Here is a 17750-nt window from a genome sequence, read left to right as displayed (position 1 = left end):
AAAATTTACTATAGGCCACTTGTTAATTTTCAACTCCACTGTAGAAGAGTTTTCTGAATGCAAAAGGACAAAACTGACAAGGAGATCCTCTGAGGAGCAGATGTGTTTCTAGTGGTGTCCTGCAAGGATCTGTTCTTTGCCCTCCACTATTTAAAATTTTTATCTATCACCTGGAACAAAATTAATAAAGCTTGCAGATTACACAAAACTTGTGAAAGTGGTAAATAATGAAGATAATAATGATACCTTGACCTGAGTCATTTTATAATGACTTTTTAATGCAGCCAAATGTAACATCTAGGAACAAAGAATGTAGGCCATACTTACAAAATGGGGGACTCTCCTGGGAAGCAGTGAATCTGAAAAAGACTTTGGGGTCATGCTGGATAGTTAGCTGAAAATGAGCTCCCAGCACAACACTGTGGCCAAAAGGGTCAATGTGATCCTTAGATGCACAAACAGGAGAATAGTAGAAGTAAATGGTAAAGGTTATTTTACCACTGTACTGGCACTGTTATTACCACTGTTGGAATCCTATGTCCAGTGCCTGTGTTCGCAACTTAAGAAGGATGTTGATAAATTGGAGAGGGTTCAGAGAAGGGCCACCAGAGTGATTAAAGGATAAGAAAACATGCCTGAGACTGAGTTCCTTGTGTCTCACGATCTTGAGTTTATCGAAGAGCAGCTTGAACAGTGATCTGATCACAGCCTGTAAGTACCTACGTGGGAAATAAATACGATTATAGGCTCTTCCAATTTAGCAGAGAAAGGTAACAAGATACACTGGCTGGAAATTGAAGCTCAACAAATTCAGACTGGAAATAAGACAATTATTTTTAAACAGTGAGGGCAGTTAACCAATAATTTTGATAAATTCTCCATCACTGGCAAGTTTTTCAATCAAACTGGATGATTTTCTGAAAGCTAAGCTCTAGACAAACAGGAATTATTTTGGGGAAGTTCTATGGCCTTTGTTACACCGGTGATCAGACTAGATGATCACAGAGGTCACTTGGGACCTTGAAATCAATGAAAGGGCATTGCAAACAGTATCTTAAAATCAGAATTATGAATGACTGTGCCTTACAGAATTATAGAGAAAGCAGTAAACTGCCCATGGAGTTAGAATGTAGAGAAGTCCATATCTGTTGGATAGAAGAGCAACAGAGCAAGTGGAAACCTGTGAGGAGCATAGCAATATGAGTGTTCATACTTTGCTGCTATTTACATAACATGGAAGACTTCCTTTGTTTGCTTTTCTTGTCCCTACACAAGATCCCAGCAAACAGAAGAGGTTTACTTTCTACCACATAGCGGTGTTAACAAATAATGGACCAAACTAATTCTTGTGTCAATCCTCCAGTCACTTCTTTAGAATTACAGCAGGAATTAAGTTTGGTCTAATGTTTGTACAGATTTTAGAGATGTAAGAGTGCTAATTTATCAATGACTGTATTTAGGTTGTGCAAAATCCTCATGCAGGTCTGACTAGCTATATTAATATAAATTTATAATGTAGACCTGGCCTTAGATTCTCTGCTTATGTTACTTTATTGGTTTCCATAACTGGATGTTAACACCTGTGTAGCATGGCCTCCATAGCACACTATGTCTATGAGGAAAATCTACTTTTCACCCAAAATCTGCATTTGTTTAGTGTCTGCCAAATCCAGTATTGGGCTTTCTCTAAATGCAATAGCACCTACAATGCTTACTTTAGGACAAACTGATCTTGGACCCATCAGCAGAAAAGCCAAAGTAAGCAGCATAAATTCAACAATGTTCATGTACTCAAGTATTTTGGAATTCCTGGAGGTCAGTTAAACTCAAATGTACAGAATGTGTTATGAATCAGTAACAAGTCTTATTGTAAAAAAGACAAACCCTACTTTGAGCCACTTTCATAATTGTTTAACTATACCCACATAGCAAATAGGTCAATTGACAAAATGGGAGTATTATGATTAACTGGGAAAAAACCACACCTCACTCTTAACTCCTATAACGTGCCAACAAGTGATTATTTTATCAACTCAAGCATAATCAAAATAGGGCACTTCACAGTAAGTATCCACTCACTCTTGAGCCAAAACAGGGGAGAATTAGAACACGTTTGATTATTTCTGGTGTAAGTTTAAGTGTATATCAAAGTCAGGAACACTCAATCATTGTATATGAGAACAGTATAAAATCTGGTCATTAGAAAGGTATTGTACAGAACATCAGAATTAGATGTGAATTATCAGAATAGACAACTGTGGGGTAATAAGGAGGGGATAGTGACTTACCCCAATTAATGCAACTCATTTTTTATACCTTAATGCAGAATACCACCCAGCTCTTATTTAACACTTTTCCACACAGCACTTTAAAGGAGTTAAGCATCATTATCCCCATTTTACAGATGGGAAAATGGAAGCACAGAGGTGAAGTGACCTATCTGAGGTCACCTAGCAGCCCAGAGCTGAACTAAGAATAGAACCCAGCTGTCCCAAGTCCCAATCTATTTTTCTGTCCACTAAACCACACTGCCTCCTAGAGACAGTTGGTACAGTCAACTAGGATATGAGATTTAGACTTACCATTATCCCAATGGCGAAGGTATCTAACACCCTCTATGCAGGTGTTGAGTTCCCAAGAAAGAGTTCCACCTCTTCCTCTTGGACATATTTGCCTCAGAATTATTTACATAATTATCAGGCTATCACAAGTGGTTATTCTTGAACTTTCTTACAGGGTCTTTTGAGCCACTTTCCTTCCCCTTTGAAAACACAGCATGTCCCTCTGCCAACAAGTCACTTGCATTAGTTTTCCCAACAGGATCATAAGCAGCTAGGAACAAAAACCAGAAGCACATGCCTCACCACTGAGCCAGATAGTGGGCGGTTGTGTCAATTCCACTTGGTTCTTAATGTAATTTTGCAGTATCAAGTTGGTGGTAAACATATATGGGTTTGATTTTAATTTAAAATGTTTTATAAATAGAGCTAAAGATTAAACCAGATTAACATTAAGACTATTGTAAACAGAAGAGATACAACATTTTTTTTTAGCTAATATGTGGATATTTATATGGTCACATTGAAGGACAATAGTTCAAGTCTAGCATCTTGCATATTAAGAAATTGGTAGTCTAGTCTTCCAAACACAACTACATGATCTTCAAATTTAAAAAAAAAAAAAAACTGGAACACAGGATTGGTAAATCAAACCTAACAAGCCTGTCCCCCTCCCAACTTTCAGTCAAAGCTGCTTATAGTTATATTAATTACATAACTTGTAGACTCATTTCACTAGGGAAAAACCCAGCCTCATTGAAGGAGTTATTTTTGGCGTGCTGCTGCTATCAGTCAATTATACTGTTTAAAACAAAGTACTGGAATTCAGAGCACATTGTCCAGATAATAGTATAAGACTGAAGGATTTGGAAGAGCTCTTAAGAAATCATTTCAGAGCCTTTACATATACCTACTGCTAGAAAAAGCTAAAATAGTATCACTAAATCATCCTAAAGAACAAAAAAACAAAACAAAAAAAAAGAGTGGAATGAATATAGGTTTAAGGTTGATTTCTGGAGTTTGGAAGTTTATTTGCGTCTTATTAAAGTATTTCTGCTTCAAATTTATTTCACATAATGGGAACTATATTGTATGGTACTGTATTTGTGAACTTACATTGCAACTTGTACTGTTTCTTGTAATGAGAAAGTGAGAAATCTTCTTTGTACACTATTCCTTTGAAAACAGGTTAAATTTTGATTAAGAGTATGTTTCCACAATAAAATAGTTGTGTTAACACGCATTTTGGGCATCAGACAGCAAAACTGCCTATTGGAAAAAGTTACCATAAAGTAAAATATCACCAAAAGTATAAATTTTAGAATCTAAATAAGACCTTAAACAAGAGTGCCATCTACTCTGTGTAAACCTTTAAAGACTCCATGGAAATTCAAGTCCTTGGACAACAACATTTCCTCCTTCCTCCCCCAGCCACCCCACTGTGCACCAGGTGGCTGGGTGCTATTTCAGACTGCTTTGAGAAGAAAGGTACTATTAAGTGTAAGTTAGTGCATGTGATCAATGCTATGTATTCTGTATGTAGACACAAAATAAGCCTCTTTTAGTTCAGGAACTCATTAGAAGAGGTTTGGGTTTTAGATGCTCAACTCTTTGAAATTCAACCTAGTACTTTTAAACACCAATTTCTAAAAAGGACAACCAACCTGCTCTCTCCTAACTGAGATAAATTAAGAGTCAGAGTCCATACTAGCTCACATCTTTAGCACATGAAGCAACAGCAGTAAGTGGCATACTTATTAAGGGTAATAGCTATAAGTGTCCAGTATCTTATACCACATATGGTGTAAGTGTCTAGTATCACTGCATGAAACCAAATACTACTACTGCTGTATATTAAAATTTTTTATTTTTTGCATCCATTTTTGATTCTAGACAGACTCTTGCACAGGGGGCTCATATCCGTCGGCTCGCTCTACTTTAGCGCCTGTCTCATCCCCAGAAGGTTTTCCAGTGCCACCACCTTCACCGTGCAGTTCCATCAGCTTGCCCACTAAAAAAGCACAATATTGCAATTGTTAAGAATTGAGTATTTTTTGTATTAAATTCCCCGTCATCTCCACACTGCGAGACAAGTTAAATGATCAAATCATTTAAATAGGCCATTTCTATGTATCAAAATTGTACCACGGCTAAATCAATAAGACTTGCCCATTTAAGAGTGCCCATACAAGGAGGTTGCACTGAGTTACTTAACTTTTGTATTTAGACAAAGACATGAAAGCAAAAAGAGTTTTGTTTAATTAAAGTCTTTCAAAGATGCCATTAATAACTCAGTCCTGCATTACATGGGAATGTCAGAAAGTGGGAAAGAGTATAATCATTCAGTGTCATATGGGACCGAAACATGTTGTCATCATTCATTCCCAAACCAAAACCATCCAACATTTAGTTGCTTCTTTTCGGCATTTATATTTGGGTTCTTAAAGCAAGAACAAAAATATTCCAAAATGAAATATCATTTACAGGAATTCAGATTTGTTACTGAAGTCTCAGACTGTTAGGATAAGCCATTTATCAGTTTTAAGCATTCCAACATACAATGCTGCCTTCAGAAGGCTCCCTCAGTTCCAAAATCACCAAACACATGCTTTGAAAATATTGCTTTAACTTCGCCTACCACTTAGTTAAACTCCACATTTAAGCAGAAATGAACTTACATTCAAACTTGGGCTTCTTAAGCATCTTCACTTTGCGGACATACACATCATGAAGAGGGTAGATGGATTGACAAGCTTTTTCTATGTCTTTGCCAATGCTGTCTGGGATCCTGAAAATAATCAAAGGTTTTCAGTATTAGATTTTCAAGTGATAATCAACTTCCTGATCAATATAATATATAAAGTTCAAATTATTCAGTATTTAATATTCTCAACAGTAGTCTATCCTACCTTCCCTCATAGACTTTAAGGTCAGAAGAGACCATTATGATCCTCTAGTCTGACCTCCTACACAACGCAGGCCACAGAATCTCACCCACCCACTACTATGAGTGAGTTAAGAACTGGAGTCTTTATAAAACTAGACATTGCTGAAGTCTGCAGAAAGATCTATGTGTCATGCAGTCTTTTCACAAATTCTGTTTTTACATTTACATAATCAAACAGTTTGGTGGAGGTCATATGTGGTGCAGGTGGTAAGAGTATGTGTAGGGGGAACAGTATGTTGCGCTTCCCATAATTTTGTTAAATATTTGGTTCCCCAACAAAAGTAGTTGTTGAGCCCTCAACCAGGAATGAAAATGACTGAGGCTCCTGTTAAATTGTTTTATAAGATAGTAAGTTATTAAATTAGCAAATATTAATTAGTACATCCAGATACTCTAGCAATCAGATTCTTCCCCTACTACTGCCCACAGACGTGCTTAAAAAAAAAAAGCTAACAATGATAGTACTGTCCTCACAGAAATTTAAACTAAGTTAATACATGAATTGCTATTAAACCCTCTTTGTGACTCTGTAAACCAACACTTAAACTCAATTAAACCAGAATAGAATGGCAACTGATTCCCAAGATAAAACTTGATTAATAACAATCAAGACGTACAGCTTATTAACAACTTCTTTCAGGTCATTAGTCTGCACCTCCCGTGTCATGATTTCCATCATCTTCTTGCGAATTTGGCGGACCTGCTGGTGCTGGGCATATGAGGTCTTGCGAATCTGGTTATTGCGCTTCTTGGTAAAACCTACGCAAAAGAGGCGCAGTAGATAGCCATCGGTAGTTTTGACATCAACATGGGCTTCAATCATTGTCTAGAAAAGAAGTTACAGAATACATTTGTCCCTTCTAACATCACAGAAAGACACCACAGTGAAAGTGTCAGACCTTCCTTAAAATACTCTAGTGTTGCTGTCACTTGACCCCAACATTAAGGTGCCAATAGTTAGCCCCTAAATTATAAATTCTACCTAATATTAAACTGCTATTGACACTTCCAATTCCTAAACACGGTTTGGGAGGACACTAACTGATGACACCAGCAGCACTTCTTACATCTGGCACCTTAATAATGAGCAGACTGAGTAAAGGAGAGATAATTCAGTTACACTAATAATAGCAGTGAGCACAAAGGTGTTGATTCTTATAATGCACCTCCTCCATCCCAGGTTGGGATTTTATACACCACCCTTGCTATTAGTGGGAAGTCTCTCCTTGCCAAGTGGTTTCCAAGTTGCCAATACCAACTTTCCCTTCCAGCCCCTCTCTTTTTGTATTGGGACTTCTACTGAACACCCCAACTCTCTGCCTCATAAGCAGGGGCAACTTGGAGCCAGTAAAATCCTACCTTGCTTTTAGTCAACATCCATTATTTAGTTTTACAAGCACAGTAACATCCACCAATTAGAATAAAGACATTTTCTGTGGCTTCTTAAATTTGGGATGAGGATGATGTCTACATCCTGTATATTGAAAGTTTGTATTTAAGTGTAATCTGACAGCCTAGTAACTATGATACGTGCAACAAGGTGTTCTGTTTCCTTAAGGTGCCTTCCCAAACCCTGCCGTTCTCACTAATGACAGAGGTCTCAGGGATTTGCTTCATAGTGTAGCTGCCCCAGTGGAGCCAATGACAAACTAACTACAACAAATGTAAATAAGGCCTCAGAAATACATTTTGCCTTTTAAAAAAAACAAAAACAAAACAAAAAAAACTAGGCTTGAAGTCCATGTGCTCGAAGTATTGTGTACAATTTCTGCAACTGTGTGCCTCTGCAGGCAACAGAAATTGCTGCAGATGCTGGTCTTTAAAAATGTGACCCTTAAGCTTTATCTTATTGGTTTTCAAAAAGAAAAAATAAGCAAATACCAATCAATAATCAAATACATTACTGGCTGGTCTGATCAAGTCAAAGATGAGCCTGCAAACAGTATCAAAGATCAAGTTATTTCATCTCAATTTTTAGAGGCAGTTTACTGTCAAGGTAGTATTTTTGCAGCTTCACAGATACATATCATTACCACTTACCTGCCATTTTTTGACCATGGAACACATCTTGTCACGGGTGAGGTCCATTCCATGGAAGTTGGTCAGACAGTTTTTGCCCTGAACATCCTCTGTAATCAGCTTGAATTTACGGAAGGCAACTTCATCATTCTGCAGATCAGCAAGACTCACTTCAAACACACGGCCCTTAAGTCCATCAGAGGCAATTTCTATAAGTGTATGAAATAATATTTTTATTAAAAATTAAAAGAAGGACTAGCTGATATGAATTTATAATATAGCGGACCTTCGCTAGAGCACGCATTGCTATAGTGCAGCTTCACATATAGCGTGGTTGCAGCGATGGATCCCAAAGTTAAATATTTAAATTGGGATCTATGGTAATATGGCCCCCGCAATAACACGGTACCAAGCATGGATCCCAAACCCCACGTTCTAGTGAGGAGACCACATTAGACTTGAACACAAATTCATGTAAGTTTAGATCTACAAAAATTTACTTTAACTTCAACAGTTGCAGAGACTTTTTTTTGTAATAAAGTTAGTCAATGAACTAGTAAAGCATCAATACACAGCAGTGAAAGACACCATGCTGTGCCCCATATTTAAAATTCAAAAAATAAATTCTATGGTCAGGCCTGAAGATTCAATCTAGATTCAGCCAACATTTAAAAAAGGCATTTAGGTGTTGGTGCGCTCAGTGCTGCAATACCTTTAGAAACTGGAGTCAAAGTGTCTTGATAAAAGTATACATATAAAAATGTAAGAACTAGGTTACTTTTTTAACGTATATTAAAAAAACATACGCACATGCAAAATAAGAGCTAAAGACATAAATGATTAAGAAATGAAATTAGGGAGCAGAGCAAATTACAAGTCTCATTACATCTCTTAACAGCTATACCTCTGCCAATGCATGACTGACCTTGCAGTAGCTTCTCTATGTCCAGTTACCAGGGGACATTATTCCATGATCTGCTAGATTTCACTTTTATGAATCATATGACGACCAAAGTTTTCCTTTCCTTAATTTCATTCCATTGCTCCTAATTATACCCATGCTAAATAATTCATGTCCTCCTTTGATATTTAAACCCCGTAACACATGTAAAGCTGGCCATGCTGCACACCTACATTTACATAATTCTGTTGCGCTTATCCAGATCCCATTGTTCATCTCTGAATAGTAGAGACTAAGGTTCCCTTACCTGAATATAGTATTCCAAGTTTGGTGTCACCTGATCATGTGAAAGATAACCACCTCCCTCTACTTAGGGGTGCCTCTGCACATACACCGCCCAAAAAATTAGTGGTTTTCACTACCCTATACAATGAAACCCCACATATAGAGATCTGCCCACTATGTCCTTCCCAAGATCTTTCTGCATCACTGCTTTCCAGATCTTCCTCTCCTATAAAAGATATTAATAATTTTTTGTCATTTTCCCCATATGCTTTAAATAACTTTAAGTAATTTCCACCCCAGAATTCTAATCTTTATTGGGTCTTCCTTTGCATTTCAGTTCCACAGATTATCCAATAGCTTCCAATAGAGATCAGTTAATTCATCTTGCATGGGCAAGAACCAAACCATATTCTGTATGTGTAACCCGATTCTGTCTACTGGAAACAAAAGCCTTAGTACTACCCAACAAACAGTGAGGTCAAAACACGTTTTTTTATGTCTGTCTATCTATCCTATAATATTGCAAATCACATTAGTTTAAGCAGGAACTGCTTAGAACTTATACTGCATTGCACGGTCTTAAAAAACAGAACAAATTAACAGATATGAAGCGTTACCGCAACACATTAGATACTCACTGGTTCCTTGGGTCCTGGTGACGAGTGTCTTCCCAATGTTTCGGATATTAAACATTGCAGGTGCCTTGACATCGTACCAATCCTTCTTTGAGAAGGGATCGACCCTTAATTTACCAAAAAAAAATATTTCCACTCATTTTTTAGATTAAATCTGGCCTAAAATCTGGTCTCCTTCCTCCATATTTATCATGTACACTGTTGTACAGTTACCAAATACTTCAAATACCATAGGCGACTGCAATTTACGCATTCCCAAATTAGTGCAAACTTGTTTTCTTATTATCAGCATAAGCTTGCAAACACCAATAAGTGATACAAGCACTGGACCAACAAATAAGTAAACTGATCCATCCCAACGTGCTGCTCAGTGTTAGCCCTCTAGGCCCTGCACTTTCAGGGACAGTCAGAGACAAGGACCCAGCCCACAATATCTAGCAGTTAGGCTCTGTCCCACCTGCACTGGGATGGCGCCGGAGCTGGGGACAAATCAGCAGCCGAGCTGCAGGGGCAGCCAGAGACGGCTCCGCACAGCACGTGGGGCAGAGGCAGCCCGGCTCCCTAACTCCTATCTTCCCCCAAGAGTCACAGCCTGGTGCTGGGGTGGGGGGCTCCGTGCGGCCAGGCCCCGGCCCCCCACCTCGGGCAGGGGGATTCACGGCGGAGCAGGCCCCGCCCCTGCCGCAGCGCCCCCGTCCCGTGCAGCGGGGGCCGCGCGCGCGCTCTACAACCCTCGCCCCAATCCCAGGTTTGGCCGCCGCCATGTCAACACCGCCACCGCCGCGCCTTGCGCCGGCCGCCTCAATCCGCCCGGCATCCGGCGCATCCTGCCGAGCCGCCGCCCAGCAGCCCCCGCGGCGGGGCCCCCGGCACCCCTCGCCCCTGACCGGCCTCGCTTACACTTTCTTCTTAGCGCCTTTCTTGCCGCCCTTGGTGAGGCGCTTGTTCTTGCCGACCGCCATGGTGCCGCCCTGGAGCCAAAGAGGCCGAAGCCCCCCAGCAACGCGAGATTATACGAGAGAGGTGAGTCTCACGCGAGAACTCCGCCTACCGACCTCTCGCGAGAAACTAGAGCGGAAGGGGCAGGGGCAACGCGGGAGAGATCAGCTTCCTCAAGGGCCTGGGGTGAACCAAATGGCGCGGTGGCGGGGGAGGCCAACGTGAAGGACAGAATGGGCTCACCCTAGTGATTCCTTACGACTGGGCGCTGGGGCCATCCTCCTGAGCCAGCTCCCATGGGCCCTGGCGTCGTGGCTACCGCGGGCTGCAGCCCCGCCGGTGCACGTCCCCCCGGCGATGTAAAATACAGCTCTAGAGAGCGGGGGGGGGGGTGCCTTGATTTTTGCGCTGCGGCTGCCCCACCCGCCGCCGTGGGCGCTGCAAGCGCTGCTAAGGGTTCGGGTGATTGTCCCCGCTGCTGAAGCGCTCAGCCCCACGCTGGCCTGGCCCCCTGCCCAGGAATGAATTCGGATCCCCGCCCAATCCTCCAGCAGTTCTGAGTCCACAGCTGCCTCCCGCTCAGTTCTTTGTCTCCCCTCCCCTCCCCGGCCCTGTTAAAACAACAAAGGTCACAAAAATCATAGGAGGGGGTGGGGATGGCGATGGGGCGGGAAAGGGAAGGGACAGACGTACACAAGGTATCTATGACTGGCCGAGGTGGGAGGGAGGGAGGTTGGACACCAGCTACTGGTGAATCTGTACTGACTGTATAGGACAAGACATTCATGTTTAACACATGGCCTGGCCAGATTAAGACTGCCTGGGTCCCTAGGCACATCCCCATATTGGACCCTTTCCCCCAGGGCAGGGACCACCCACACAACAGCCATTCCTGGCAGGGGGCTTCCCCCTTCCACAGACCTCTTCCATCTTTCATGCAGCTGGTTTCTGCCCCAGAAAGGTGGACAGAGATGCCACCAATTTAAGTAAAGGATTTGGGGGTCAGAGGAATGGCAGCAGTGGGGCTCCCCACTGCTGCCATTCCTCTGAGGTGGCAGATGAAAAGAATCACCTGGCCCCCAAATCCTTTGTTTAGATTGTTGGGGTGGGAGCAGTGGTGGCCTCCTTGCACATCAGGTTTCAGAGTTAAGAACCCATGGAGATGCAAAGGGCAGTTCACACCTCTTAAAGCTATTTTATCAGGCTTTCTACAATTGCTGTATATAATACACTCAGTTCATACTTCCAAGCTTGTCTTCACAACCGTGACAGCTAGAAACATTTTAAATGAAAGATCACATGGCCCCAGAAGCTTTGGTGCACATATCTATGCCTTAGCCTGACTTGGGCAACACTTCAACATATTTCTTTTCATAGTATAAAAATTATACATTTTTATTACTAGGTAAGTTCTTGCGCACAGTTGTTGCTGTAATGCAGGACAAAGAAAACCCAATATTGGCTTGATACTGATCTTTGGTCACCAAATAAAGGCCAGACTTTTAAATCGCCAGTTGTCATGGTATGTAGTATATAGGATTGTTTCAGAAAAGATAATCTCCATCTATGCTAGCCTAGTGGGACCCAAATCAAGCCCCCAGATATGAGCACCCACTATTCCAGTCCACAGACACAGAAAGCCTTGTTAAATACAGTTGTTGCAAGCAAGTAGAGTTTGAACTGCCATGAGCAATATGTTCAAGCTGTGTTTCTCAGTAATTTACTTTCTCATTTACAAACTGTATTAGGACAACAGCATGTTTTTATTGCTTCACCATTATTTCCACCCCCACCAGGAATCACACACACACACACCTAAAAAAAAAAAAAAAAAATCACTGGATTTCACCACCACCCCACCCGGAAGGCCAGAGAATATAGTCAGACAAGAAAGAGATGCAGGGGGCTCTCATCTTCATTTCCCTCAGGGATCAGTCTAAAATTAGGGAAATCTTCATTCTTCTCCCTGAAAGACGGGGCACCAGTGTCCAACAAGGGAATCTGTGCTTTTCCTTGAGGTGGGGGAAGAGGAAGGTAGCTGGGAAGCCATACAGCAGGTATCTTTTTTCTTGTTCCCAGCAGAAAAGCTAGCTAGATCTCCAACTCAGTGGTTCTTTTCTGCCCATGTGTTACTGATTGATGCTTCCCTAGTGCAGCCTGAGGTAACTTTAAACTCCCACTCACACAAATAAAGAACAATGCACAACTAGCCAAAATAAATTTCAGTCTTGGCCTCCATCCTGGGACTGTCGGCAGCTTTCTGCATCAAGTTCCAAAGATTATATTCACCTATCAAAAACTTCCTGCTCTCTCTTGCCTGCCCAGTATCTGCAAGAAGCCAGCATCCAAGTCTTGGCAAGACTTCTCCATATAACTTAAGTCTGTCTGCCTTGCAACCCCTTCCCCAAATGGGATTGGAATCAATTTTTAAAGAAGGGGGCTCTGCAGAGAAACAAGTGACTCATAGGAGTGAAGAGGCAGTGGGAGCCCTGAGCAGGCCATCTGGAAAAGGAAATCCCAGTTGGCCTGATGCTGTCAGCCTCACATTATCGTTAATAGAGGCTCCGGTTCAGCTGAGTCACAATAGTACTTAGCGAAGACGTTACCTACGCCAACAGGAGAGCTTCTCCCGTTGGTGTAGGTCCTCTACCTCCCTAAGAGACAGATGCTATGTTGATGGGAGAAGCCCTCCCATCGACAGGATGATCTACACCAGGGGTATAAATACGCCGCTCAGGAGTGTGGATTTTCCACACCCCAAAGTGATGCAGATACCAACATAAGTCTGTAGTATAGACCACAACAGGAGTCAGAATTTCAACGGAGTACTCGTTGAACCCTGAGGCAGGAAGGAAGAATTGGATGGACAACTACAATGTATACCCAGTCTTTGACAGCTAAGAGCCTGCTACCCGCCCCCTGTCCCCCAACTTTTTTGGGGAAAGTCCATTTTATTTTATTACTTTAATATTGGCAAGTAGCTCATCAAAGGGAGCTTTATGGGAACCTAGATGAAACATATCCCATTTGCAGGTATCAACCAGAAACTGCAGGCAGATAGATAAGTGGGATTTTCTTGGAGCAGAAATAAATACTTATCTGCCACTAATTAATAAATTTCTTTAAACTCTAAGTTCTCAACTATTAATAGAAACCAACGAGTACAGAATTAAATGATATTTAATAATAGCCACTATGTACAAGAAGTTTACCTCTTATCACTATTCTCAATGTTCCTATCCAGGACTGAATACATTGCCTCCTTACCAGTATTTCAGTAGTCAACTCATAGGAAATCTATTATTGATGGGGCTTCTATAATTCAAAACTCTCTTCTTTTCTTTATTATACTTTCATCTGATCCATGAAAATTCATGCCAGCAGATGTTAGGTATCCAGTTGCAGTAAGTCCTGTGTTCTGCTTTAACTTATGCAGTCTACATAACACCACAGGGAAGAGTAAGCAAGGTCAGCCATATATAACTTTAATATTAAAGAGTCCATATATGCAATTGGTGATTTGTTAGAATTTCATCTGCCCTGCTGTTCCTCCCCCCAATACTAGAGATCTAGAGCGTCTGTGTATTTTTTCACTGCATGCATCCGATGAAGTGAGCTGTAGCTCACGAAAGCTTATGCTCAAATAAATTTGTTAGTTTCTAAGGTGCCACAAGTACTCCTTTTCTTTTTGTGTATTGAATGTTTAGGCAGGTCCTGGTTTTGAACACACATCCTGGTGTCTTTTTGTGGGGATAAAACTAACTTTGTTCCCAGGTTTTGCTAAACCACCTCCAGACTCTGCCTGAGGGACCCATGCACCAGCAGAGCCACTGAAATTAACAACAAGTTGGCAGAGCCCATAATGAATCCAGGACCATTTTTATTGGACTGTTTACATATTGCCATACTGCCTTTCCTCTTCCAAGATCTTCTAGTGAGCCCTTTCACTCCCCTCAAGCCAACTTCCTAACACATAGGTCCTGATTCTTGGCTCTGCTATGGCTATGTTGCTAATGGCTCCAGGGTACAAAGCACCTGTAAAGCCAGAGAATCAGGCCCTAAGAAGATTATCCTTGTGTAATGAGTGTCCTCAAGTGACAGATCCAGCAAAGCAGCTCAGTGACACTCCCCTCTCAGCATCAGTGCAGGGAAAATTCCTTGGGAAAGAGAATGTGACCAGGATAGTCCTATATCCTAGCAATGCCCTGATTCTGGAATGGCTTCTTGGGGCCACAGGTTGGCAGGTTTTAATACAATTATTTTAAAACAGTTTTACTTTGCCTGCATTGGCCAGACAAAATGTATTTAAACAGTTAGCAGGAGTTACTTTAAAGTGATTCTATTACTTTTAATTGTAATTGAGTTAGTAGGTGACAATGCACCTAGCCCATGAGCTACTATATTAGTCTTTCAAGCAAAATGGTACTATAAAAGTACTCCAGGTAAACTCTGACTCTTTGTTTCTCCCCAGTCGAAGCCTAGGGAGGATCTTTCTAAATTAAAGGGCCTGATTCTCTACTTCTTTCCACTTGGTTAGCTTTTTATTCCCACTTTGCACAAGTGTATATAGCTGCACAAGATGCAAGCAGCACAGCATCAGACCCGAAGAGTTCTTATTGGTAAGCAGAGCTCACAGAGTCTCGTTTGGTTGTTGCAGAAGTTTTTTGTTAGTATCCCCCTACCCCAAAAATAATTGTCCATTTCTAGGAAATATCTGATATCAGCTGTATTACTGTCCGCTTTAGGGCATCACACAGTTCTCACTGCATAGGTGGCACGTGCAGGTGTCCTCCGTTTGGGGAGACTCATCCGTGAGTGCTGGAAGCAACCTAGGAGTATGCTGGGGGGCCTCCAGCATCAGAGCCATGGCCCTGCCTTCAAGGCCCTACCCCTGCTCCGCCTCTTCCTGCCCCCTCCCAAAGCCCCCCACACCTGCTGCTCGCTCCTCTGGGGGTGGGGAGAGGAGGCATGGCTTCATCACTTATTTCTGTCTTAGGCTAGCGATTGGGGGCCAGGGAGAAAAGCAAGCAGCGGGTGCGGGGGAAGAGACTTGGGGAAGGGGGCACAGAGGAGTGAGTGGCAGGGGGAGCCCTTGGGAAAAGAGGCGAGGTAGGGCAGGGCGCAGGCAGGCCACGGTCCAGGTGCTGTTGTCCTGCCCCCCCCAACTTCTATGGAGCTTGGCTTCCAGCACTACAAAAGCAGTGGCAGGTCAGCGCACCTCTGGACAGGTGACCTGCGCCACATCCATGACATTTCCCCCCGCATGGCCAGCTTTTTTTGGGAGGTTTACCCTCCCCTGGCCTCTTATATGTGCTGCCCATGGGTCCTTGTTCAGTTTCCTGAGCTGATTCTGCATTCCACAGACATGACAAATGTGTGGAGGAGGGTAAGGGGTAAGAATAAGCTGAAGAAAACTGCATGCTCTTTGCTCACCCAGATAATTTGGTATTTCAAAACAGTAAAAAGCACTTCTCACCATGACTAAGGCCTGATCTACATTACACAGTTGGGTTGATGTAAGGCAGTTTATGTCAACCTAATTATGTCAATGTACACACTCAGCTCCCGCCAATGTAACTGCCCTACCACACCAACATCATAATTCCACCTCCACAAGAGGCGTTGGGCTTATGTTGGTGTAGCATCTGTTTAGGCACTGCATTACTTAACATCACCCAAGCTGGAGCCATGAAATTGATTAAGACAGCTTGGCAGGTGGAACCCAGCTGTCCCCAGCTCCCCACTCCCAGACAGGCTGCGGCCCGCAGAATCCCCTTTGGGAGCTAAGAAGCCTGGGAGGCTGCACCGCCAATCCCAGCTGGGAGCTGAGGCCCGGGGAACAGCTGGGCTCCCGGCAGGAATTGCTCTGAGCAGAGAGTCCTGGCTCTCTGCCCTCCACGATGCCCCTCTTCTGTCAGTGGAAGCAGCTGCAGTGGCTGTAAGTCAACCTAACATAGGTCAACTTACGGCTGTAGTGTAGACATGCCCTAAGTTGCAAATTGAACAATCAGAGACTCCTCTAAGCATTACTACTTATTGTAAACCAGAATTAAAGTAAGGTTTATGATCTCTGTCTATAGGGTGCTCTATTGCAAGTGTTATAAATAAAATCAATTTCATTAGGAAACTAGCTGCAATCAGCTGGCTGGGTGGAAAAAAGTAACCACATGGTAACCTATGGTAACCACACAGGTCCAGAGCATCTCCTCCCCTAAGGAAAAGGAGGGATTCTGGGGGACACTCTTAATGAGTTGCCCTCCATGATGGTGAAGTTTGCCATCCCCACTGTGGAAGGATTTCAGGTGTCTCCTCCAGAAAAACATTCCACTAAGGTCTGTGCAGGCCTTTGGAGATCTGCAGGAAGTATGCTCTCTGCCTCCACACTGGTTCTGGGGCATCTCCCGCTCCAGGTTTCTGGCACTACTCTTCTAGTGAAATTGCTCTACAGATCTTCCCCAGGCACTTTGACCATGATAGTTGGGATCCTTGGAATTCTATGCTAACTGTTTCTAGTAATTTTCCTGGGGCAGGTGAGAGCATTCACACACATACCCCAGGCTTACCTACTCCCAACCCAGAGTCACTCAGTCCTTGACCAGAGAACCTTCTGTAGGTTAACACGAAGGTGGCCCATCCCATCCCAGCACAGATGGATAAGCATAGGGAAGGCCCTTTCCACACACAGCTCTCAAGTATACAATCTTGCCCTTGTGTACAGCATTTAATCAGCAGGTATTTTCTTTTCAAATACACTTCCACTGTTGGTCATGCTTATCCTTTTGGACTTCCAGCCTGAATAAAATGGTTGGAATTCTTTTTTAAACATACTTCTTTCAAATTTAACCATCCTCCCCTGCTAATTTGCCAACATCTCTCTACAGTACAATATCTCTGAGTCCTTTTCTCCATAACCTGATCTCTTCTTGGGCCCCAGTATTATTCATTCTCAGAATCTCATTCTTGCATAGAAATCCTCCTCTCCCGTAGTTTGTGTTGACTCCCTAACCATTGAAGTTCATTCCTGCTACAGCAGTTAAATGTTGTTTTTTTTTAAATAAAGTAACATAGTTCAGAAACCTTGTCTAATAAGTTTCAGTCCATGGTGAATTTTTAATTATAGACAATATATGAATGTGTGAAAATAAGGTTCTTAATGGAAGTTGTCAGGGTTCCTTCCCCACTCTGAACTCTAGGGTACAGATGTGGGGACCCGCATGAAAGACCCCCTAAGCTTATTCTTACCAGCTTAGGTTAAAAACTTCCCCAAGGTACAAACTTTGCCTTGTCCTTGAGCCGTATGCTGCCACCACCAAGCGTTTTAAACAAAGAAAAGGGAAAGACACCACTTGGAGACGTATTCCCCCAAAATATCCCCCCAAGCCCTACACACCCCCTTTTCTGGGGAATGCTTGAGAATAGTATCCTAACCAATTGGTTACAAAATCATCAAAGACCCAAACCCCTGG

At 42.5% G+C, this 17750-nt stretch overlaps 1 protein-coding gene, 1 long non-coding RNA gene and 1 other non-coding gene across 3 annotated transcripts in view; 1 reads left to right on the top strand and 2 right to left on the bottom strand.

Moving 5' to 3' along the window:
* Positions 1-4406: 4406 nt before the first annotated feature.
* Positions 4407-10356, bottom strand: RPS3A (ribosomal protein S3A). Its single transcript, XM_073341337.1, has 6 exons — positions 10246-10356; positions 9349-9452; positions 7546-7733; positions 6123-6331; positions 5237-5346; positions 4407-4569 (listed from the first exon to the last, which is right to left on the bottom strand). Exons 1-6 carry the CDS (start codon positions 10305-10307, stop codon positions 4448-4450), a joined length of 795 nt encoding a protein of 264 aa, XP_073197438.1. The 5' UTR covers positions 10308-10356; the 3' UTR covers positions 4407-4447.
* On the bottom strand, positions 4870-4941 carry LOC140911012 (small nucleolar RNA SNORD73). The gene has a single exon (XR_012158806.1). It is a non-coding gene; the product is annotated as a small nucleolar RNA SNORD73 (small nucleolar RNA).
* Positions 10088-17750, top strand: part of LOC140910451 (uncharacterized) — a 24416-nt gene continuing 16753 nt past the window's right edge. Inside the window, exon 1 of the long non-coding RNA XR_012158593.1 lies at positions 10088-10368. This is a non-coding gene — a long non-coding RNA (uncharacterized lncRNA). The remainder of the gene's footprint in view (positions 10369-17750) is intronic.

This window comes from Lepidochelys kempii, chromosome 4 (assembly GCF_965140265.1).
Source record: "Lepidochelys kempii isolate rLepKem1 chromosome 4, rLepKem1.hap2, whole genome shotgun sequence".
NCBI lineage: Eukaryota > Metazoa > Chordata > Testudines > Cheloniidae > Lepidochelys > Lepidochelys kempii.
The sequence above is the reverse complement of the archived record's forward strand: the minus strand, read 5'-3'. Positions and strand labels throughout refer to the sequence as shown.